A 24,977-nucleotide genomic window follows, 5' to 3' on the forward strand; every position below is an offset into this window, starting at 1 on the left:
CTGATTTTTAACACTGTCTGAATCGCCCCTGAGACCATTGTGTTCATGGGAAGTGGCTTCAAACCAATACATCCTGTAGTACAAGGTATTTTGATTTAAAATAAGCACTTTACTGTACCATGTGAATGATTGCAGTTCACCCAAGGCAACGTTTATGACCGTTGCTTTGGAATTTTGTATTGTTTTTCTAAAAAAAAATAAATAAATGCAATAAAATGCTTTGAACAACATTCTCGTCTGGCCTGTCACTTTTTTCTTTTTTGTTTTTGCTTGAAACCAGGAAAGTGAAAGACCTGTACTTTCCCTGCACTCTCAGTAGTTTCACATTAACTAGAAGGCTTATCTTCGGGCCAAGGCTGAGGCCATTTCAGCTGAATCTGCTGTAAATCCCAGTATCAGTAACACTCCCTGATAACGTGAGCCGTGTCAGACGCCCTTGGCTGTTGGTAAATGTTTCTCACACATGGAAATATGACTGTGGTTTCATGACACATTAGTCACGCTTGCAGCAGTGGTGAGGGGAGGCGCTCTTCTCAGCCAGACGCAGACTGATGCAACCTGCTGCAAGAGCTGCAGCCTCTCTGCCACCTGATGATCCTCACAAAATCCCTTCTGCTGAATTAACGAAACATGTCAGTGTATGATTTCAGCAGGATCTGGCATCCCGTGATTAGTCAACTGTGCAGATGGAAATATCTCAAGAGATGTTATCAGCTGGGCTTGGTCAAATGTGCGTGGAGAGAGGACAAAAATGATGATACTGCACAAGAAATGTTCTGTGTGATGAAAGGGTCTCCAGAGTCTGTGTGTGGTTGGCAGTAACGAGGGTTACAGCAACTGGTTTAGAATGAACTGGCTAATGTGATTACTTGAACGATTATTTAGTCAAAACTGATCTTAAAAGGTGAAAAATGTCCTTCCTGATTCACAGTCGTGTCTTTAGATCTCTTGTTTATATCAGGCCGGTGAAACTAATGCTCAGTTATTTTTAATAAGATGATCACTACAATCTATTAGTGATATTTATGTCTGATTTCAACCAAACTTAAATGATCTGTGGGCCCCTGCTGACACTGTCGTCTCATTGGAGGGCCACAAAACAAACAAGAAAAAACCCACAAATATTTCCTGAAATGTAGTGTTTTGTTTTTCTCATACAATAATTTCAAATATTGTATGAGAAGACAAAACTGTAAACTAATTGAAGCCTTTCACTGAACTACCAAATAAACACACTGGTCCTCTCTTCCTGGCCACACATGTGGCATCACTTCTGCTTTAATTTTGTTCGTATTTAATAATGCAGACATAGGTGTACACATTAGTTTGTGGCTCTTTCACTGAGCTAACACAGCCGATCCCTCGGCATGTTTGTGCTCTCTGCTCATGTTGGCTTCATATTCAGTCATTTTTGGCGTTTTAAAGAACTTATTTTAACATCACACTCAACAACAGATAAATCCTCCCTAACAGTAAAAGTACTTTGTGCATTAGATTTCTTCACGTCAGTATAAGTGGCCCCGGGCCGCGAGTTTGAGGCCCCTTTTTTAATATATTAAAAATATATTATCAAAGGGTGGGGGTTTCAACTAGCACCCGTGCAGTCGTGGTGATGCTTTAACTCGTCCCCCTTACATGTGGACTGGCAGGACTTCACGCAGTCACTGCGTGGGTTTATCAGCGGAGGCCAAAACACACGCATTCTCACACTGTTGCATAACTTCTTGTTCGGCGCAGAAAAAGCGTCAGAGGTCTGGAGGAAACTGCATGATGCAACAGCAGTTTGTTTTCTGTGCGGTGTCCAGGAAACATGGCGTGATCCACGGGAACACCGCGCAGGTATTTGTCTCCCCCTGCTGTCCCGTTAAAACATTTCAACGGGACGTGCAGGCGGGGTTAATCAGCTGCAGATAACGGAATTTCACGTCCCAACATTTAAACGTTCAACAGCATCCAGTTGATGTTATTTGTGCACCGTGTGCGTGCGCAGAGTTGTTTAGAAGGAAGGATTTCTCTAACACGAATCATATGAGCATGTTTATTAATAAGCTACAGGGCCTGCTGAAGTCTGTTTGTGTATCTTTAGATATATTTGTGTCGTGGTTTCGGTCCATTTACTTTTGCTTTTGGTATGTTCCCTGTGAAAACAATCAGCTCTGTATTGACATCTGGTTTGCATTTTATAATAACAAATAATGGAGCCGAGTAGTTGCCTGTTTCACTTCATCTTTAACAGGATCATAGCTACAAAGATATCCGTGTGAAAAGCAACGCATATCAGTTCACTGAAGGGGGTTACAATAAATCCGGTGAAATAAAAGCGTCATCTTTGAAGCCCTTCATGACGCCCTGTTATTTTTCTCGCCGCCGACACATTCGTGGCATTTTACAGCAAAGTAACAAGTGTAAGCAATACTAGCCAAATTCAATAGAGTATTTCTAGATCTTATCATTTTCATCCATTTGATGAAATTTCTCTACAATTCTACAGCAGCTGCTACAAAATCCATTGTTGGACAGAGGCTCATTTTATTTCTCTAGTTTTGGCTCTGGACACCAGCACAGCGGACACTAAATCAAACAATCAAAATGTGACCGAAGTTTAACCCAAAGATTTTGCATTAACTACTGCAGAACAGACTAACAATCTTAAATGTACGGCTTATTTTTTAATACTTGAATGAAAATCTTTTGCTGTGAGTGACGGCCTGAACTCTAAATTGCCAAATGCCGTTTGCTCCCTCAGATGCTCTGCCAGACCTTGTTTATGAGACTCTCTGCCTTGAGTTTTGTATTTAATAACTGAAAAGCGGCTCTGTTGGATTGAAATCAGGTGACTCTCTTGTCCACTGAGTAATATCCCGTTTCTTGAGAAGCTCTTGGGCATTTCTACAGATTTTGGTGATTCTGAGCAGAACGCATCGCCCTGCGCACTTTATAATTCATCCTGTTACTTCTATCGGCAGCCGCATCATCAGCAAACATCAGTGACAAGGTAACACTGGCAGCCATACATGCCACACCATGTTTTAAAGATAAAATGGTATGTTTTAGATCACGAGCTGCTTCTCATCCCAGCTGTTTCAGATGTTTTCCTATAAAGTCTAATCCAGTCTTCCAGTTCTTGAGTGTAATCAGCACTCTAAACTTTGCAAGTCCTAAAAATATTTGTATTTTTTTTTTTTTAAATAAAAGGCTTTAATTTTGAAAAATCTACATTATCAATGGGGCAAACATTTTAAAATAGTGAGCTTGTTGAATGTTTTTGCCGTAGAAAATCAATAATGTGAACTTCAGCTTATGTAAAATTAAAAGCCAAACTATTATCCATAAGAATAAGTAAGAATGTGTTGAAGAATAAAGGGATTCATATGAAATACTGACTTTCAAACTCTTTTGCATAATCGAGGCTTTCTGTGTACATTTGCACATATCTTAATAAATCACTGCAACTGTTTTTTATTTCCATGCAAAGTATAAAGAAATAAGGAGTGGCTCACTTTTGCAAAGTAAACCAGCCAAAGGTTCAGGCGTTGAAAGACTGCCAATTATTATGCTGCTCCTGCACACCTGAAGCTGAGCTGGATCTAATTGGTAGCGCTGTGCGATACTGCAGGGCCAGTATTGCCGATACCAATACATGTAAAATATAAAGGGAGCTTGTATAGATGAGAGCAGTGTGTCCTGACTTATATGAATCAGCATTAGTTTTTTAAATTCTGAACACATTTTAATGACCACTAAATCACTGTTAACACAACAAAAACACTCCACTGGTTTTGTTGCATTTTGAAAATTAGACGCGACAGTTAACACAAAAAAGTTAAGACATTTATCGCACTAGATTGTCCCCCCCCCCCCCCCAAAAAATAAAAATCCAACACAATTTTAACACAATTCAGTGCTACATGCTGAACTTGGAGGATTTAGTATCGATCTCATTGTGCTAGTATCGATCTCATACCAATACTAGCGTTGGTATTGGTACTATCGGTCTGCCCACCTCTACTAATTAAACCGAGTGGAGGGCACAAAAACCACGAGCAGCGCTTAGTTAGAAATTTGCCAGTGGAGCTGAAGGTAGGTATCACGTAGGACCACATTAGGAGCCGGCTAATGTTTTCTTTACCTGGAGGGTGTGCAATTTATTCATCTTTTTTTAAGGCAGTACAGGAAGTCTGGTTGATAGCGCCAACCACCTTCTAAGTTATGTATTGATAGGTTACTCATTTTTAAACCCTCAAAGTTGTGACCATCCACAAATGCTTAATGTGGGCTTTAGAAAGAAAGATTAAATAAATGATCGAATCCAAAGGTTAATCGCATTAACAGGCTGTTTGGGTGTTCAAAGAAGTAGTTCCCTTATTTGAGACCTATTTTTAAGTCCGTAAGTTTGAGGCATTTAATTTTTCTCGGCTAACTTAAAGATGGTGACTGAATAAGTTGGCACAATTTTCAAAAACACTGAGTTAAATCTGTACGGCCCAGATATGTAATTATTCCCCCTTCCTTAAACATTTTTGCCCGTTGTAGTGGAAACGGCACAGGTGTTTTATCTAACGAGGGTTTCGTGAATGTTCCGAGCTCTAAAGGTGGACCAACGTCTACAACCACCGTTGTTTGTGCTGTGACATGGTTTCCTTCTTTTCTTCCGCATCACCAGGTCTGTCTTTGAGATATCTGACTTATGTGAAATAAAATCTTGAAACACTTGTCTCGTTTACTTGGCTTTCACACGGACCATGAAGGGCACATTCAGGTGTTCTGGAATTAGCTTGACTCCGTGTGTTTAAGGTTCTGGACATGTTCGGGGAAATAAATGAATAAATAGCCAACATATTGTCAGCTCCCGTATTATAAACGGAGAAGTGTCCGCCTCAATCCCTTTTCGAGTGGAACAGTGACGGGGTTCGAGGAAAACGGCCGTATATTTGACTCGTTTCTACGCTCGCCGTGTAGCGGAGACGTTACGAGTCGCTGCGAGCCAACCTCACGCGAGATTTCGCTGCTCCTGACCGATTCAACATGGCGCCGTAGGAACGTTGTTATTGTTCCGTCGCTCCTGCTAGCTCTCGCTGTCCGACTAAAACTACGTAGATAAAAAAGGCCGAACGCTTTCGTGCGGGCATGAAAGGAGCATCTGGGGATAATGTTAAGATCCACCGGCTTCTTCCGAGGGATTGACTGTCCGTTTTACGCGGAACACAGCGAGGGCCAAGGCGGCAGGAATGGGTGTAACAGACCGTACTGTCACTTCAGGCACAGCCAGCAGAGACGGCCGTCCTACGGAGCACCGGCAGATGTTAAAAAGCAGAGAGACCTTCCCTCCGCACACAAAGGTGCTCGGCATTATTCTGTCAGTTACTGAATGGACCTAAATACGTGTTTGCACAGTTTGTAGGACGAGTGTGGAGTGGCACACGGTGCTGTGGACGTGTGGGAACTGGCAAATCACAACCAGAAGCCCTGGCAGACGTGTTATTGTTTATATCGTGGATGCGGAGTACATTAAAAAAAGAAAACCAAACCAACCTTTAAGGACGTGTAAAATAACCGCAGGCAGGAAATTGCAGCAGCGCACATATTCTGATGTACTGCTACAAAATTAGAATATTGCACACATGACTGCACAAAGCGAGGCGTGAAAAACGGGACTGAAGCACCAGATGAGGCGGTCACAGAGCTGTTAATATGAGCTCATGTAAAGCAGTGAGGGCGAAAAATGTTCTACTGCACTTGTAGCAGAAGGTGAGGCGTTCATGACCGATTCGCTCTCCAGTAGCTGTTCTGGTCTCTACAGTGTGTTCAGAGGCGTTAAAAAGACGGTGGCACATTCTCCTCGAAGAATGCTGCTCTGCATCCTACTGGACTTTGTTATATTATATGGTAATAATGAGCATTTCCAAGTAAACATTTAGGTTTTAAAATGGGGGGAAAAGAAAGCAGAAAATGTTTTAATTAAATCTGGGCGCGATCACATTCCCACACTTTGCTCATTCCTTTGCCTGCTCCCTTCTTTTCCTCTTCCCTTCTAGCCCCGTCTTTTACCTGCGCTATTCCCTCCTCTGCACATGCGCAGATCACTTTGTATCCAGTCTGCTCGACCTGAGCTGTGGTCATTTCTAATCCTGTCCATCAGCATCCGGCCACCTTCAGCTCCCAAGCCACACATCATAGCAGGTCTCACTAACATCTACTCGAGCATGCACACGTTTCACTCATCCACCTTCATTCTCCACTGTTACACCTGTCTCCCTCTCATTCATCGTGTATTCTGTCCTGCTTCTACCGACTCTGATTCTTCTTCTCTCCGGAGTGTAGCTCCACCTGCTGCTAACTCTCACATCCACGTCCCTGTGCAGTTCTCCTTAAACCTTTAACGCTTCCATTACAGAGCCTCTGAAGCTTTCTGTGCCATTTGTGTCCATATTTAAACGTCAACTCACGTGGTGATAGTTGTGATTATGCCCTAGTTTAACTTGATCTAGCCAACTGCATCTGATGGGAAGAACTGTATCTCGCTCTCCTTCCATCAGTCTAACAGTGACCTCACCGTCTACAAATATTTGACTACATAAGGCAACAATCATTTCCACAGATTGAGTGAGTGGCCTGTAAATTATTGCAGGAACAGTGAATTTTCTACATACAGGGACAGAGAAACAGCTGCAGTGTGAATGCATCACTTCCTGGTTAATATTTGACGTGCTTAACGAGTTGGTTGTATCCGGTCATTTCTATTTAAAATGCACACAGTAAATGATCACTTTTATTCTTCCCTCCAGATCAAGGCTACGATCCCTTCAATCCTGAAGTAGTGAGACCGCAGGAGCAGCAGAATGGCAAGCCGGCTGCCTCGGGCGACATCAGTGGCGCCTTGGAGCTGGTCAACAAGGCCATCGAGGAGGTCCGGAGTCAGGTGGAGCGGGAGAAGAGGAAGCTCTCTCGGATTGGGGACGAACCGTACAATCCCAGCGAGAACGCCAGCTTGTCTTCGTGCAAGACGGACACGAGTAAAGCGGCGGGTTCGCACTTGGCCTATGATCCCGGGAGTTACCAGATCACATCAGGAGGGTATAATCCCACCCCTGGCTGCAGCAAGTACACCTTGGATTCAGACAATCAGGGGCACAACAGCAACTCTATGGAATATGTTCCCACGTCGCTGAAAAGGCCTTTGTCTCGGACACACTCGCACCAACCTCCTTCTCCTCCTCCTAGCCCAAAGCGTTCGAATAGCACGTCCTCTTCAAAGTGCAAATACACTGTGGATAATTCTAGGCCATCCACGGACATGGAGTACGACCCGCTGTCCAACTACTCGGCTGGAATCGCTGTGAAAAACAAGAGGAGTGAGGGCGCTCGGCCCGTCAGGACAGAAGGCAGCAAGGCGCACAAGCTGTCGGGCTCGGAGTTTTCCGATGAGGACTATGTCGTAGCTGCGAAAAAGCCACGGCAGCAAAGCGTAGACACAAAAAAGTACACCTTCTCTGACTCTGATGGGGAGAGCTCTGGGGCAGAGTATCGCCCCACCTCGCTTAGCAATCTGCAGCAGAGAAAAGCCGCCCACGGCTCAAACTCTTTTGGGAAGGGGAGAAAAGGGAGTGGTGAAAGTTTGCTAAATGCACTGATGCAGAGGAATAAGCAGGACTCTGACACCCAGGAAAATATTAAAAGAAAGGACAGCCCAGAGAAAAAGAAGAAAGAGGGAGGTCAGACTAGTCAGGAGAAAAGTAGCAAGACTGAGAAACTACATAAACTTGAAAAGGGAGCAAACAAATCATCCGGTAGTAAGAGTAGCGTCAGCAGCAGCAGTAAAGACAGAGGGTCGATAAAAAGCTCAAACCAGGATTCGGCGAAAAAGGAGAACAGGAGTCACGACAAGAAAGACGACAGGAAGAACACAGTGAAGGTTAAGACGTCGGATAAAATTCGCAAGGAAAGCAGGGACGAAAAGAAGAGCGACACCAAGTTGAAAACTTTGGATAAAGTGAAAACGGACTCAAGCAAGCAAGATAAACATGCAGAAAACGGCGCGAGGGAAAGCAAGAAGCCGAAAACATCAGACAAGGAAAAGGAACAGAGCAAATATAAAGAGCATCCCCACAAAAACGGGAAGCTCGATGGTATTAGAAGAGAAAAAGATGCGAAAAAAGTTAGCAAAAGCGGTTCTAGCAGCAGTAAAGCGAGCCCATCGAACAGCAAAGATAAAGCGAGGCAAAGCGTCGGCGCTTCGAGTGTAAAGAGACAGAGTTTGAGTCTGAGCCACGCTGATCTGTTTGGAGACGAGAGTCCGGACGAGGCCGAGCAGATGGAGGCGGACTACGACGACGAAACCGAGGAAGTCCTGGTGAGGAAATCTGCCGACGCCTTAAAGAGGACTCGTCTAAACAAGAGGAAAGCGTCGGAGCTGACTCCGTCCTCCTCGGAGGACGAGGGCGACCGCGACGTGGACTGCAGCAGGGCGGGCAGGGACGAGGTTGACGGCGTCAGATTTGACCTGTCCGGTTTCCAGGACGATCTGGACTTTGACTCGGATCCCATGGAGGAGTGTTTGAGGATCTTCAATGAATCCAAAGACGTGAAGAAGGAAGACAAGGGAAGGCAGGCCAAGCAGGTGCTGATGTCTGTCGCGCTTTAGCCGTTTCCTTTTTTTTGCTAATGAATTTGCTTTGATTTCAATAGAAATGTCGTGTTGTGCCCTCTCAGCAGCACTCTAGGGACTCAGAGGAGGAGAAGAGCACAGACAGCACTTTAACCACTCTCTTCCCTGGTCAGAAGAAGAGAGTCTCTCATTTTGTTGCCAAAGGAAATGTAAGTTTCTTCCAGTGTTTTTGTTTTTCCCGTCCTATAATCTCACAGTCAGGACCGGCAGCAGGTGTCTCTGAGGTTGCTCGTTATATAAAGTGCACAGTGTCGCACAGAACTACAGTTAATCATCTTACGACCTGCAGGCTTAGTTTAATGCTCATCTTTGATTGGGATATGGAGAAATAACACGTATTGCACAGTGTAACCTTTGACCCGGCTTTTCTTGCTGACGAGTCCAAGGAGACATCTTTAAATGTCTTTCATCAAAACCCTGAAATTTTACTATCATCCGCTGTAAGAAGAAATACAACAAAAACAACATAAAAGCTATAAAGGTTTCAATTTACATGTCCCTAAACTAATGAACTACTTTAAGTAGAGTACTGGCAGTTGAATAGTGCCTCTACCTGTTCCTATAACACCAATAATATTTGCATACTAAACAATAGGTTTTTTATGAGGGGTTAAACTCGATAGAAACACCACAATAGAAATAGAAAAACACGCGGCAGAAGTTTGACACAGCGAGGAAGCTACAGTAAGAGGAGGAACGGGAGGTTCAGGGCTTCTTTGGCTGAGGAGGAGTTCGTCGTTACCACTTGAAGTCAAATGTTTGCGGCTCGTTCACGCTTCTGTTGTCTCTGTTCTTTAAACGCCGGAGTCACGGGGAGGCCAGACAGCAGACCTCGCCTCGACTCCGTGTTATTTCAGTGCAGGTGTGAGTTCAGGAAACGCGGCGGGCGAGGAAGTAAAGAGCGAGAAGGCGATCTGAGGCTGTCGGGGCTTTCCGCTCATGATTTGTCAGTAGTTAGCCAGTAACTGCTCGACTGGGCGTTTCCATACCTGTGGTGACAAAATGGTCAGCAACAATTTGGGTGATCTAATCAGCGGGTGTCAGCTGACTTTGAAGTGTAGCTTTTTTTTGATTGCATCATCAGCTCTGTTCTGAGCAACCAAAATAACATTTTTCAGTTTTTTAATCTAAGAAATAAATTCGGCTTACATGTGGCAACCTGTGAGCTCTAACCTCTGACTCACAGTTTCATAGAGGAACTGCCTCCAGACTGATCTGTAACGGTTTGTGTTGTATGTACGTCAGCGCCTTCACTTTTAGATAAAACTTCCTGTTGTCGTTTTTCAGACTGATGCACCTTCCAGGACTGCGGTGCGGCCGTATAAGAGACCCACGGCCCAGGAGATCTGCTACCAGCGTATGCAGATGGCCCAACAGCAAGCGGCTCAGCTCTCTGCTTCGGTCAAAGCAGCCACACAGGCCTCAAGCCCCAGCTTCTCTGGAGAGAGGAAGAGAATAGCGCACCGTCCTAACCCTCAGATAGCATCCTCCAAAACAAGTACGAGTGGCTCGGTTTTCTTTGCCAAGAGGCAGAAATGGCAAAAATCTAAACGCTGACGTTACGTGTGTGTCTTTCTGATTTAGGTCCCGCAGACACTAAACATGCTGCAGGTCGCGTGTTATCCCCCAGTCACACCCTTCAGAGTGTCAAAGCTCAGACCACAGTCGGTATTTTGTCCAAGACCTCGTCTACCGTCACGCAGAAGAGGGTGGCGCACACACCCACCCTGAAGGTATCCCGAGCTTCCTGTAACCTGATGCGTCGGATAGTTTGTGCACGTGGCTTGAAGTCATTGTTCTCTCTCCGTTTTGACCTTTTCAGAGTACTTCAATGAGGCGTCCTGTCATCCCCACCGAGTTCGGGGCCAAAGTTCCCACCAACATCCGCCAGCGCTACCTCAACACTTTCATCGATGAATGCGTCAAGTTTTGCCCATCGGAGGACGGCGCCTTCCAAATGGCATGAACAGCACATTTGAAACAGCCTAGGCTGTTTTTGTTTTGTATGAACCATAGATGGTGAAAAACATGGACGTAGCTACAAACCTGCATTCTATCTAAAGACCACCAGATGGCGATAGCTGTGGTCCTGTAAAGCCCGTGGGGGAAGCGGCTCACCGAACACTTGTGTGTTCATTTTATGGGCTCAGTCACTCATATCGGGTCATTTTAAATAAAAAATTAGGGCTATTTTAAAAATCTTGATCATATTGTGTATGAAAATGGAACCGCACACTTGTTGCCTCTTTGCATCACTCTTGGTTTTTGAAACCAAAGTGGCGTTGGCGGGGAAACGGTCTTCACAAGGCTTTAAAGCGGGACTTGAGACACCGCCAATGTCGCAGTAGCTACGTCAGTCTTTTCTGCCCTCTGTGGTTCTGATGGTGGATAAAAACCGTTGATGTGCTGCAGCGGTGTAAGCGGAAAGTCTCGTTTCAGGCCCTCGATGAGGAGAAGCTGGTGTACGAGCGCAGTAGCAGTAAGAACATCTACCTCAATGTAGCTGTCAACACGCTAAAGAAGCTCCGGAGCAAGAGCAGCGCCAGTCCGTCTCCCGTCACCAGTAGGTCACCAGTAGGGGTTTCCCATACACGTTACAGTGGAGCTCTTTACATCCACAAACAACGACGTGAGTGCAGCAGAAGTAGCAGGTTCTCCATATACAGTAAACATTTGGTGTTTTTTTTGTGTTTTCCCCGCAGAGGAGCCGGGGTCAGTAGCTAAAAGGAAGCCACAGTCCCACGAAGAAGTTCTGGGAGGTCGTCTTGCTGCCACAACCAGCTTCACTGTAAACAGGACGGGTAAACAGCAGGAGGAGAAACTCATCGGTGAGAGGACGAGTCCGATTTCACGCCGCTCTTTCTCCGGCCTTGTTAGGAACGTTTCCTTCCTCCTTTTGGTTTGCAGATTAAACATCTGATAAAGTGAAAAGTGCAGGACAGAGAAGCTGAAAGATTCTTTGTGTCAAGCAGAGACTTGTTTAATTGTTGAGGCGCTTTTACTTTAACAGTGAAGCTGTTCAGATGGTCTTGTGACTGTTTACCGCCAGCTACCTGCCCCGTGACCCGACGTCAAATGCAGCGTGTTTACGAGACTTTTTCTAAAGGGATCATTCACTGATCAGCAGCAACTAATAAATCCTGTGATATGTTTATAGAGCAGTAGGTAATTCAATTGAATCAGCTGTGGTGGAAATAATCATTAGATGTAACCTCAGATCGTCTGAGCTCATCTCGAGAAGAATCGCAGTCGCGTTCGACGATTGCAGCCATCGTCCTGAGTTTTCAGCGTCTGTGCAAAGACGTCATTTAGGTGTGTGCGTCTCCCTGCAGGAGCCACACTGTACAGGAAGATGAAGGCGTACCTGATGACAGAGGAGCAGCTCCAGCAGCACGGATACCCGCGGCCGAACCCCGAGGCCGCCGGCAAGGCCGTCGTTTACAACCAGCCCGAGAAGAAGGGCGTCGCAGACCGTGAGTGACGCTCCCGCTTCTCCCTTAATCGCTGTTAAACTGTGAATTCATGTTAACAGCAATATGAACGTGATCTGCTCTTCTGCAGCGTTTAGCAAGATATGCTGTCGATGCGGCGCAGAGTATAAGGTCAACGTCAACGGCAGCTGCGTGCGGAAGGAGGAATGCAGCTTTCACTGGGGACGTTTGCGCAGACACAAAGGTGCGTTTGCTTTATTCATCAGAAGAGCATCCCCATCAGTCTCCCAGTCGGCACCTCAGCCATCTCTGCCTTTCCCTTCTGCTTCTCATTCACTTTCTTTCATTTATTTTTATCTGTCTGTCTCCTCTCTTCAAGTTGCTGGAGGCTGGGAGACCAACTACAGCTGCTGTGCTGCAGCTGTGGGCGCTCCAGGCTGCCAAACGGCCAAGGTACCCTTAAAAGAAAGCACTACATAACAGGACAGCACACTCCCCATCTACATGTATTAATACTCCGTGTATTTAATACAACACTGTAAAGACTGAAATATCTTCTATATGTGGCTTTTTGGACCTTTCTTCATTCCTTTGGCAGAATTGCTCCATCTCATACAGGTTGGAGGGGAGCACTGGTTTTCTTCCGTTTCCAGTTCCTTCTACAGGTGCTTGATTGGTCCTGAGCTGGGACACTCTTGTGGTTTCTTGCTGGTGTGTTTCAGGTGTCTTGTTTAAGTTTCTTCTTCTGGGCCTGAAATCTTCGCTCAGACACTCTGTAGCTTCCTGCGTCCACCTTCACGTCTCTCACCTCGGGTCCCCTTCGCAGGAAAACATCAGCGTTGTGCAAAACTGTACCAACTGTATTCATGAACTGATGCTAGGCGCTCTGCGTCATCAACATACGCCTTTGGGAACTTTAACAAAATAGATCAGCCGTTGTTTCAGACCGCAGGACTTTTTCTTCTCGTGGCCTGAGTCGCCTACATCGAGCTGCCTTTCAGCCACTGGCAGCAGGCTGTTCATGCTGTCCTGTGTCTTCACTGTGAGAAGTGTTTGCTCTGATTTTTCCCGTGGAGCTGTGACCAAGACGTTTCGTCCCACATTAGTCAGATCCAGGACCGTTAATGTTTCCCATCATTGTCTTTTTTAATGTTGCAGAGATTTTCTTAACATCCTCACATCTGCGCTTTGACACAATCTTGTCTCACAGGTGTGACGACAACACCAATCGGGCATAACATTATGATTGTCTCTTCACCGCGGCGCCGGCTAATTTAGGGAGCAGTGAGCATTTTGTTGTGTCAGAAGCAGGAAAAATGATGAAGTGTAAAGATGTGAGTGAGTTTGACGGGGGCTGCATGACTGGGTCAGAGCATCTCGTGGGTGTTTTGGGTCTGGAGGAGTCAGCATCTATCAAAGGTGGAGGAAGGAACAGCGGTGGACCAGCGACAGGGTGATTGATGTATGTGGGGACTGAAGGCGGCCCGCCTGGTCTGAGTGACTTTAAAGGGTGTGTTGCTAACATCTTGGTCTGAAGCATCATAAACCTGACAGCTAAAAACGGTTTAAAGTAATAAAGTGTGCATAGATGTGTATAAAGTGCAGGTATGAAAGCACCTGATAAAAAGAGCAGGCGTGCACGTTCAGTTTCTTTTCTTTGTTTTTCTGTCTGAATGTCAGTAAAGTTTTCACCTTTGAAGACAGATTCCTCGTTTGTGTCTAAACTTGGCTGTAACTGAGAGAAATAACAAGGAAGCAGCAAAGTGCCAGTCGTGATAAGAACTGGTTTGTGGTCATGGTGCAAAGAATCCTGCACATTGCACGTCTCCTGCCGATGACCTTTCCGTGACCTAAACGCAAACTCGCAAGGTCGAGAAAAGACGAGAAGAAGATTTCTTGCTGAGAGCCGCGTTGTTCAGAATCTACTCGCACAAAAGTACCTGATAACACGCCGACGGACGTGTTTGATGAGAGTCCGCTTTGTTAAAACTACAACGTCCTGCAGATGGACTACAAAGGTGCGCCTTAGATAGGCGGAAAGCACAACTTCGTTACCGGGGTTGGAGTTACTCGTTGCAGCTGTTCATCCTGCTGCGCCTCCGGCCTTCATTAAGGCTTCTCTGCGATGCCTCCAGCTTTTTAACTGACGGCATAAATCATACAAGCTCATAATCTTGATTTATTAAGTCTCACCCAAGGCAACAACTTCATAAGACGCGGATTTTATTAAAGCAGCGTCGTGTTCAGAGTTCAGCGGTGGGTTAGAGGTCGGTTCAGAGTGAGATGGACACGAGTCACTCATGGTTTCAGTTGATGTGTTGAATCACAGCAGGGCGCTGCATCGATTCGACCTGCGGGACGGAAACACCGAAGCCCCTTTGCTTAATATCTGGAGAATTTAACCAGCTCTCATTACGGCTGCAGTGCAGCTGCCTCCAGGTCGTTTCACTCAGAGACTTTTGTATCGTCCTGCTCTTATCTAGCAATGGATTAGCAGGAGTTGATAAAAAGCCAGCACACTCGGGGACTGATCTGCTCTTTATAGAGGTCGAATTGACCTTTTTAATACCTTATGTTACATGTATCCCTGTTTATTTACATATGTACATATTACTAAGTTTATCAGACCTAAAACGGTTCCTGTCCCCACAGCAACACGTTCAGGACGGGCGTAAAGAATCACTGGACGGCTTCGTGTCGACCTTCAGCAAACCTCTGCCTCCAGATGGAAACGCAGGGGTGTTTGCTCTGGACTGTGAGATGGTGAGTTCACCACCATCTTCAGTTTTGTGCGTTTTTATAGTTAATTTATTGAGTTTATTGTTGATTTATACGTAGTTTCACCTGTGAAAACTTGGCAAATAATTATGCTTTTATGCTTTTTTTGTTACTTATATGTTTGCTAAATAAAATCTTTATTTCAAAGAGAGTCTCTTGTGTAGAAATGATGTTGTTTCTTGTCATTTATTCATTTTTCCCTCACCTGTGGAAACAGTGTTACACAAAGCAGGGTCTGGAGCTGACCAGGGTGACGGTCATCGACTCAGAGATGAAAGTCATCTACGACACGTTTGTGAAACCTGAAAGCAAAGTGGTGGACTACAACACGCGGTGAGTCCTGAGACAATATATCAGCCGGCTTTTGCTGCTTAACTAAACCAACAGTGATCTCGGGTCTGATTTTGATCTCGTGTGTGACTCACAGGTTTTCGGGTGTAACAGCGGAGGATCTGGAGAGCGCCGCCATCACCCTGAGAGACGTTCAGGCCGTGCTGCTCTCCATGTTCAGCGCTGAATCCATCCTGATAGGACACAGCCTGGAGAGCGACCTGCTCGCTCTGAAAGTGAGTCGCTTCTTCACTGCAGAAAATGTAAAGCAGTTTCATTTTTCCTTTTTCCCCTTCAGCCGTCCACCCAGCTGTGCAGGTTTCCTGAAAGTCTTGTGAATATCATAACTCGAACAGGATTTTATATCGTGTGTGCATCTGCTTGGAGGGTGAGAGGTAGCGCTGGTGGAGGACGTCCTCCCTCTGCTTAAAATGTATTAACTTAACCCCACGAGGTTTACCAAACGGTCACTGCAGTGAGTTTTTTAAAAGCTATGATGTCACAGCGTGGGTGCTTTCCTCTCTGGATTGCAGCTCATCCACAGCTCGGTTGTAGACACGGCCATCGTGTTTCCTCACCGCCTTGGTTTGCCCTACAAGCGTGCCTTGAAGAACTTGATGGCTGATCACCTCAAACGCATCATCCAGGACAACGGTGAGAACGATGTCATTGATTTCTTTGTAATTCTTCATAAAAATGGGGCACCGCAAACACCGGTGTTTCTCAGCAGCATCTAAACTGATCTGTGTGGAAAATGACATGAATGTTGTTTGAATTGCTCCGATTTAGTTTGGACGTTTTTGGAAAATTAGGAATGGGGGTGGAGCCTGTGAGGGCTGCGATGTGCACGGTGTCACACACAGTGTTTCAGGATGAAAAGAGTAAATTGCTGGTAAATCTTTAGGGGAGGACGGCTCTTCAGATGGATGCTGCTCCAGTCATTTTATGAAGTGGGTGAAATAATAGTTAAATGATTCAATTATAACAGCAGTTTCATGGGAATGTAGTAAACCTGGAGGGTCCAATAAAATGAAAGTGAGCAGCTATAAATTTAAACTCATGAGTGGAAGCTCATCTCACACAAGTTTTAATTCTGCTGGTGAAAAAGACAAAGTGCTTCAGGTCTAACTGATGTGACTGCAGTGTGACCGTGTCACCAGCAGATGTCGCTGCAGAAGCCCGAGTGTTTGGGGAGAAATCTGTGTTTTTGACCTGAAATACAAACGTCCGTCTACGACAGCAACAGCTTCACGTCCTCAGTCATCCAGGTCACGGTGGCAAGAAGGCACCTGGACTTTGTTTTGTTGGTAAAGGCTTTTCAGCAAAGAGGCTTCTTCATGTCTGAACACTTGGTGTTCACAAACCAAAAAGAAGTCCACTTGCCTTCATTCCAAGTACTCAAGACTCTTATTTGTCCACTGTGAACGACCATCTTTGAACAGAGGGCGGGGCCTATGACACCAACTGTCTGCCATCGATAATCCAGTTCTGAGATTCTTCCCAGACGCCTCAACGCCCACTCACATCCTGGGCCCTTTGACCTCAGGAAATCACATGATAGGGTGGGGCCAGGTTTCCCAATGGGTTCACCTGAAACCCTGGCTGATTGTGACCCACTCCTGTGTTCACACCTTGGCTCGTGTGATTAGGTAGAGGATCATTAGGGGGTCCGTTGTCCCTCTTGGTGATTTACTCCCACAGAGCTTAAACTCTCCACCATTTGACCTTAGAACTGAAGAAGCTTCTCGGATGAGAGGTGAAACGTCTTCAAGCAGGTTAAACAAGTCCAGACGCTTTTCTCTCCAAGCTCCTTAGACTACGATGACCTGGATGACTGAGAACCTTCACAGAGACTCTTATTTTTGCTGTTCTTCTAGCAGATTTTCATCCTGGCCTTCAGTCATGAGTCAGTTGACTTTCTTTGAAGAGCTGCTTAAAGGGATTATTTTACTCATTAAAGTCACTTTACATGTGTTGAGAAGTTCTGAGAGCTCTTTGCCTCCGCTAGCTTCAATGACGGGCAACGTAGGAACAAACGGGGCTTAAAAAGAAGACGATGTTACTTCTTTGTTTGTAACTTGTGCGTGTCTTTTCAGTGGAGGGCCACGATTCGAGCGAAGATGCAACTGCCTGCATGGAGCTGATGATCTGGAAGATCAAGGAAGACGCAAAGGTCAAAAGATGACCTCTGACCCCTCTGCTCTGTTCTTCAGTATGATTTCCTGCTTTCATGCTGGTTGCAGGCGGACAGAAGTTCAGGAGGAATGCACTTGCTCTCACTAAGAACCTGTGGTCAGAGGAACGGGGGAGGCGGGGCGAGGGGGGGGGGGGCGTTGAGCAGAGTTTGACATTTTAATCAGTAAAAGGCTGAGAGGTGATGATGATGATGAGAGGAGCTCGGTGATGATGCTGTCTACTGTGTTTGAGATGCGAGCTGTCAGCCCCCCTCAAAGCAATAGGAGCCTCGATTAACCATGTTTTCACTCGCGGATTTTTCTTCAGTTCTAAATAATGTAAGTTAACACATATTTCTGTTTAAGGCCTCAAACCTACTCATAATTAAAAACCGCTCCACGGGAGAACTAGTTAGAAAGTCGGGTCGTTGTCCACTGAACGTTAGGAATTATTATGATATTCATGGCAGGCTGTACCTTCGGCCTAAATTGCACTATAGAAATGCTCTTGTTGTTTAGGGCCCAAGTCTGAGTACCTCATGTGTGTCGTAACGAACGATGTGTTACTTGTTCTTAGTTACATTTAGGTGCTTTCAGCCGTGTAAATGCGCTTCTTCGCGTGGCACCTAGTTTCCTGTCGCTGGCGCTCTGTTTATACGGCGTTTCTAACAGAGATCGTTTTGTCGGTTGCCTCTCAAACCTGAGAAATACTTGATTGTGTCGCAGGGCAGGAAACAAAATAAAGTCAGCCTGTTTGGTTTGGTGTAGCTGAAGGATTCTCTGTGTTTTAGTGTCCAGGCACAACAGTGACGATCCACCGCTGTCTCTGCGTGAAGTAGAACCACAGGAATAGTCGTGCCAGCAGGTGTGACTTTGTTTTTCCTCCGTAAAATGACTCAATTATGTTCAGTTGTTGAACTAAGCCTTGGTTGTTAACAGCAAACAAATCTCCGTTTAGTGAGCATCAGCGAACCTGTGCTGTTTATGTTGGAAATGACTGAAAAACTACCAGTGCTGTAAATAAGCAGTTTTCCTTTTGTATTCTTTTTTTTTTTTTTTTTTTTGGTGGTTTATCTTTTTCTATTAAAATCTATTAGTTTAAACTAAATGTTGCTCTGATTTCTGGCTCCATACACACCCGTACACCTGCCCGTCATGAATCCTGTGCTGTCCTTTCCTAATGCTCCTGTCATCGTAACACACCCACGTCACCAAGCAAAATGAATCCAGTGAAATTCCCAGTCGGGAACCGGCCAACACCCAGGGAACGTGGTAGAGCGGGACGCTGGCGGGAACTCTGTGCAGCTGACGTGTGGGCAGAAATGATGTCATCGAGTCACGTCGACATCGCGTTTCCAGCAGCTGAGTGTTTCAGGAGGCGGACCCAGCATTGGGGTGGTGGAACAAAAATTAAACTTGCAGTGTCCTAAAAATATAAAAGTTACTTAAGCTTACTTACTTTTAGGAGTCAGTTCATGTGAAGATGAGACTTGTGAAACTTCTCCTGTTGCTGTTGAATTGAGTGTGACACCTGTGATTCCTCTTATTTCTTTTAAGGCTGTTATTTAGAAGAACCCCTCTGTGAACTAGAAGTGCTGTTCTCTGAATAACAGTCAGACCTCGACATGATTTTTGGCCTAAAGAAGTTTGATTGCGAGGTTCCTCTCCCCTTTAGTCCAACCAGAGGTGGCTCCTACATCACAGAAGATCTATTCTCAGGCCTCACGTGTCGCACTGGTTTAAGTATCCGGTTGAACCACTTGTGACATCACTATTTAGTGTTAAACTGAACACACACACACCTTTCAGTGCAGCAAAGCTTAAACTTCCAACACATAATATTCTCAATCCTGTATTTTTTCCATAAAGGGGACTTTAAAGTGTGATACAGGATGTTTTCATTATTGTGCGTTTTCTCGAGCAATGTCTCATTTTAAGCTTGATTTAACAAACTGAGCTCGACATTTCGACAGACAGGGAAGAAAGAAATCATTTCCATGATCTCTCGAGCTGCTGAAAAGAACTTAAAAACAATGGTAAATATTGCTTTACTTGTCCCTAAGGACCCCAAAGCACTTTACACAACCAGTCATCCACCCACTGGTGATGGCAGCTACATTGTAGCCACAGCCACCCTGGGGCGCACTGACAGAGGCGAGGCTGCCGGACACTGGCACCATTGGGCCCTCTGACCACCACCAGTAGGCAACAGGTGAAGTGTCTTGCCCAAGGACACAACGACCGAGACTGTCCAAGCCGGGGCTCGAACCGCAAACCTTCCAATTACGAGGCAAACTCCCAACTCTTGAGCCACGATCACCCCAGGAAAAAGGAAAGTTTCCTGCTTAAAGTTTGCAGCAAAGTTGTTAAAATGAGTTCAAACAGCGAGGGGCCACTTCCACTTGGATCCGTCACACAGGTGCTGTTTGTGTGCACAGCAAGTGCTCGAACTTTAGATTTTGCAGATTCTTGCTGAATTCTTGCCGCTCTGGACTTTTAACTTGTCGTGGGTCTCTGCCGTTGTTCAGATCAGAGGACTTCTTCCACCGCAGCTGCACAAATGCTTTGTGACAGTGTGACAGCTTTTTCTCGGGACAGGCCCGGGCCTCTTGCAGGCTATATGTCCCTTTAAAACAGCAGGTGCAGCCGGTTTAAACTCTCCTCTCTCCAGCAGATGTGTAAATCGTAAAAAAAAAAAAAAAAGATAAGAGAGAAATGCTAAACTGTGAGGCCCATCCTTTCTTCAGTGTGTTTGCCTATTAAGCTCCTCCCGTCACATGTCAGTATGCATTTCCCCAGGCCGGGCCACGGACCCCAGGTATTAAAAGAGCCAGTTAGCAGGGATCAATACCTACACAATGTTCCAGTGACAGGGAGGGGCCTTCCTAGTGTTTATTGAGTGTTCCAGAGATTTCGAACATGTGGAGCAAAGCAGCTTAGAGGGGTCGTCTTCATTATCAAATTCGATCAGTGCCTCTCTTTCTCTGTCCCCCGTGATCACCTTTGACTGGTGGTGGTGGGAGGAGGGGGAAGCTGCAGGCCGGGACCCCAAAAGTGACCACATGCTGAGAGACGGAGGGCTGCATTATCTCTGAGAGGAGCAAAGGAACACTTTACTGCCCACATCGTGCATGGACTTAAAACTGACGTTGGAGTTTATCGAGTCTGTAATCGATAAGTCGTTAACAATAAATGATTGAGCTGCTACAGCTTTGCTCGTGGACCTTTGCTTCCATGGTGCAACCTGGAGCCAAGTGCTCGTAGGCTGTAAATAGCGATCACTTTCATCATCGATGTACAAAAACTGACACACTCGGATGTCTCGTTTGGTTAGATGCACAAATCAGAACTTCAAAAATATTAGTGAGAAAGATCCCAAACATACTGGCAACACAGAGGAAAAAAGGAGGGTGGATGGTTAAATGGAAAAGACTGACCTCGGGGAAAAAGAGGAACGAGAAAACATACGCACAAATGGAGACTTTGGAGCAGGGATGTCAAAATCTTTTCACATCATGGACCAGACCAGTGCAAGACCTTTAACTAAGCATCGAATCCTGAGATGTCTTAATACAAGAACAAAAGTTCAATTTCAACAGCACATCTGGGTTTTTCATTGCTGAGGCTGCCTTGTATTTATAAAACACAAGGTTTTTATTAATATGTCGCTGCCTCCACCAGTGTGTGAATGTGAGAGTGAATGAATAGTGGCATTGTAAAGCGCTTTGGGTGCTTAGAAAAGCGCTATATAAATCCAATCCATTATTATTATTATATGCTGATTTTTCATTTATTAAATTTTTTGCTTTTACTGTGGAACCACCAAAAAAGGTTCAATTGTAAATAGTTCAAATACCTGGCTTTTACACTTAACTACTTTGGTATCATATTTATTGCAACAGCAGCTGTAAAACCTATAAAAAAAATACAGTTAAAAATTCCAAATCTATGCCTTCCTTCGTATTTCTCAAAGCCTTCGAGGAGGCCGGATTGGAGTCTTTACTGAGCCACTTCGGGCCCACAAGCCTTCTGTTTGACATCCCTGTCCTAGACTACATTAAAACTTCATAAATGGTCTACACAAGCACGCTGCTCCCCCTGTTCCTCCATCAGGTCACTCACTCTCTGGACTTCTTTAGCAGCGGTTGCCTGTGTAAAGTATTCGCTCCTCATTGGTGCGTACGGGCTTCAAACTCCTTTAAAAGTGCAGCAAAATCACTATTTACACAGATTTTATTGTCACTGGGTTTAAGACCCACTGAGTTTCCCCTCTGTTGGTCTGACTTCACCCCTGCTCCCCTGTGTAGCATGCTGCGGGTGCCCTTGACCCCGGGGACACACACAGCTGCCCGTCCCTCCCTGCCTGTCTTTAATCTATAGCTCCAATTAGGAGACTGATCTTTACTGAGCCCCTTATTGATCAGCTGGTGTGGCTGCTTATTACCGTGCTCCCAGGGGCTGCAGAGGACATCACAGTAAGATAACGGGACTCGAATTGCACTTTAATTGTTGTAAAGCAGAAGTTATTCAGGTCTGCTGGATTTCTTAGTGTGTGTGAAAGTTTGCTTGTAGCTGTCATAACTCATCTCCTCACTGCCTTTTCTGAGCCGCAGTGTGTATATTTGAGCTTTTCGTGTGTGTTTGCAGCCAGGTCAATGTCACTCTAAGCCCCGAGTGTCATAGTCAGTGTCAGGCCTCAGCGTGATCCTGGCACTCACAGGGACTTAAGAGGACCGACCGACCCGCCGCCGCCGCTCTCCCAGTCCCCCCTCAGGTCAAAGGCCAGCGGGCCCTATCGATTCCCCCGAGTGTTGTGCAGAAGTCTTTAGATCCTCTGCTCTCCCTTCTTCTGCACACATGCTCCCGGACTCTTACCCCCCCTTCAAAAGGCCTCCCAATTGTATTTTGCGCGCCAATCGATCCATTCGGTGTCCGAGGGGGCCGTCCTTTAAGATAACTGACAACTACAAAGGTCCCGTCCTGACAGGCCCTTGTCAATACAAATTAGTACTATTGATAAGCAATTAAAGAAAGACTGGGCCACTATATAAAACATCTGTTAAACAGGAGGCATTAACATCTTACTGACCAAATAAAAAGAAGCAGAAGATGACGAAAAGCACGGCTCCAAAACCAAAACAAGCAGGAGGCGAGCGCACGCCTGAAATCGATCAAAAGCCGAGATCATTTACTCTAGTTTTGTTTTTTTCTGCAAAATATTTGACAGTTTGTCGGTGGGAGGCTCACAGGTTTCCCCCCTAAACTCAACTAAGATGTACCTGCACATGTGATGTGACAATAAAAGTGATTTGATTTGATTTGATTTGAGATGCACAAGTTAAAAACAGGATTTGGGACCTCACAGCTGGTTTGGAGGACCAGTCCTGATGAGACTGCACTCTCACTGGTGAAGGACCCACATTTTGAACTTTAAGGGGAGCACTGGCTGGTTTAATAAGTTATATTCAAAAGTTTTTCTCTTTGAACATTCTTGGCTTTAAACCATGGATTATGTCATTTTCTCCACACCCAAAAAGTTGTTCCTGTTAATGATTTCTAAAGCGAATATTAACCGCTACCATTAACACCTCCTAGTAAAGGCTGACTTATTAGCTTTGTCTGAATTGACTTATCCCCTGACTAACACACACAGCCTGCTGTGTGTTTGAAGCAGCGCGTGAAGTATGTACGAGCACTAATGTCATGTTTGGTGACACCGAGCAGGATGGAAACTGTAAACCGTTCACACCATCATTTTCTTATTGGGAGCAGAGCAGCAAGGTCCCTGTAATTCCCTCTGCTATGTGACAACAGTTATTAAACCTGCATAACACCTGCTCGGCGGTGAGGCTGTTGTCAGTGCCGTGACTCGGCCTTTTGTCTTCTATTCGCCGTAATCCACGCATGTGTAAGTGGATCCTCTAAGAGCAGGATAACTCCTCTTAAGTGGTCTTAAACTCTACAGGAGGGGCTGAAATCCACTAACTTCTCATTTACCTCTGCACTCCGGTCCTCGAGGCAAAAGCAGTTTTTACCTCGGTGATGGGACGGTACCCTCTCTCAGACAGCATTCACATAAACACAGATGAAATACGGCGACAGCGTCGGTTAAAGGTCACTGGGTGTTGAGAGTTTAAAGACGCTAAATGAAGCGCCTCGCTTGTGTCGATGGGTAGGTGGTGAACCCGGACGAGCCCTGCCGGCCCGCAGAAGGGGGAAATGAACCGGAGTGGGGGTGGGTGGGCAAGCGAGGGGGGCTCGTGAGTGAGTCGGTGGTGGCTGCTCTGGGATGGGGAGGGTCACACACAAGCACACTCTTTGTGTGCCTCTAATCCCCCCAGCCAACACAGCTTTGGCCAGGTTTCATCATGAAAGTGCCATGAAATAACTACTTTTTTTCTCTCCTCGCAGTAAATCTCCCCTAATCCTGCGGGCTGTGGAGACAAAGGCCTCCGGGACCTAATCCTGGAGCTTTTAGTGGGGCTGAGGGGCTGGCTGACAGAGCCTCTTCTAAATGACTTATTTCTATCGGACACTAATATAGCCTGACAGCCAAGAACAGTGAAAGGAGAAGAGGGAAAAACACAGGGAAGAGAGGAGCACAAACATTTTCACATATTTTGGAAGTCTAAGCAGTTGATTGTGTTTGAATGGGAAACAAGTGAAGTGAACCGTGGTCAACCCTCAAGTACACGGCATGGGACCAGCAGGGGGGCAGCTCAGGTGTTTTATTGTTGAGTATCAACACAAATGTGAGCAATTTTCTTACCTACAATCGATTTTTGGACTTGTTTTGCCATCAAAACATGTTTGATGCAGGTCTTTGCTTCATTTCTAAATGAACAGTCTGCGGTGCAGGACACACTCTTCAGACTGCATCAAGCATCAAGTATCCACACAGTCATTGCTGAAAACACAGACTTATTAGCCTCACTGTATCTGTCCACTTTACTGTGGAATAGGTTTAAGGGATAAACTCTATTAACTCTTTCAGCACCGTTAAATCTCTGTTTAACCTGGAAGAAGATCTCGTCTGATGAGGTTTCCTCGTTTTACTCATTGTTAACGTTGTTTTCAATCCAAGAATAAAGACTGTAGTTTGTTTTGTAGAAATGAATTTTGCATTTTGGGCTTTAAAACAAAAGAAATATCTTCCTTTTTCTTTTTCTTGGTCATTGGAGTATGAGTATACGGAGAAACCTGGATTTTTTTTTTACACTGACACAAACAGTTCTGAAACGTCTTCTCCCGTACTAAATTGTTAGGTCAGCATTCATCCCAAGAATCTGGGCTCTGATACACTGTTGTGAAGTTTCCTAATGAGGTGTTGTCTCATTATAAAACTGTCCAGTTTGGTTTGAAATGACAAACTTGTGACAGAAAACCTGATTATAAGCTGGAGGTGAAAGAACAGGGATGCAGATAAAGTGTGATGAAGACACCAAAGAGATGCATTCTGGGACATGAGGGCATCCAGTGTTTTTGGAGCTTTGCCAGAACTGAAGTCTCAGAAATTTTGTTTTATGAGTTCTTTGCAGAAATGAGCATCAGCGTGTCTTCTTTCTAAGCCTTGAGAGTCCAAACGTGACACCATGAGCT

The 24,977-nt window shown here is 45.4% G+C and overlaps 1 protein-coding gene across 2 annotated transcripts; it reads left to right on the top strand.

Moving 5' to 3' along the window:
* The first annotated feature begins 4,999 nt into the window (after positions 1 to 4,999).
* On the top strand, positions 5,000 to 17,507 carry rexo1 (REX1, RNA exonuclease 1 homolog). 2 transcript variants are annotated; one of them, XM_085252184.1, is made up of 16 exons: positions 5,000 to 5,339; positions 6,786 to 8,617; positions 8,710 to 8,814; positions 9,953 to 10,163; positions 10,250 to 10,398; positions 10,488 to 10,625; positions 11,105 to 11,228; positions 11,368 to 11,493; positions 11,998 to 12,138; positions 12,227 to 12,340; positions 12,476 to 12,549; positions 14,749 to 14,859; positions 15,092 to 15,207; positions 15,302 to 15,440; positions 15,738 to 15,858; positions 17,301 to 17,507. In XM_085252184.1, exons 1-16 carry the CDS (start codon positions 5,150 to 5,152, stop codon positions 17,387 to 17,389), a joined length of 3,780 nt encoding a protein of 1,259 aa, XP_085108310.1. In that variant the 5' UTR covers positions 5,000 to 5,149; the 3' UTR covers positions 17,390 to 17,507. The 2 variants fall into 2 exon arrangements, with proteins under 2 accessions (XP_085108310.1, XP_085108311.1); XM_085252185.1 differs by having other exon boundaries at positions 8,713 to 8,814.
* The last annotated feature ends 7,470 nt before the right edge of the window (positions 17,508 to 24,977 follow it).

Source organism: Mchenga conophoros, linkage group LG17 (genome assembly GCF_057382185.1).
Source record: "Mchenga conophoros isolate Kocher_MC1m ecotype Shallow Benthic linkage group LG17, M_conophoros_male_GT1.1, whole genome shotgun sequence".
In the NCBI taxonomy this organism is placed as follows: domain Eukaryota; kingdom Metazoa; phylum Chordata; class Actinopteri; order Cichliformes; family Cichlidae; genus Mchenga; species Mchenga conophoros.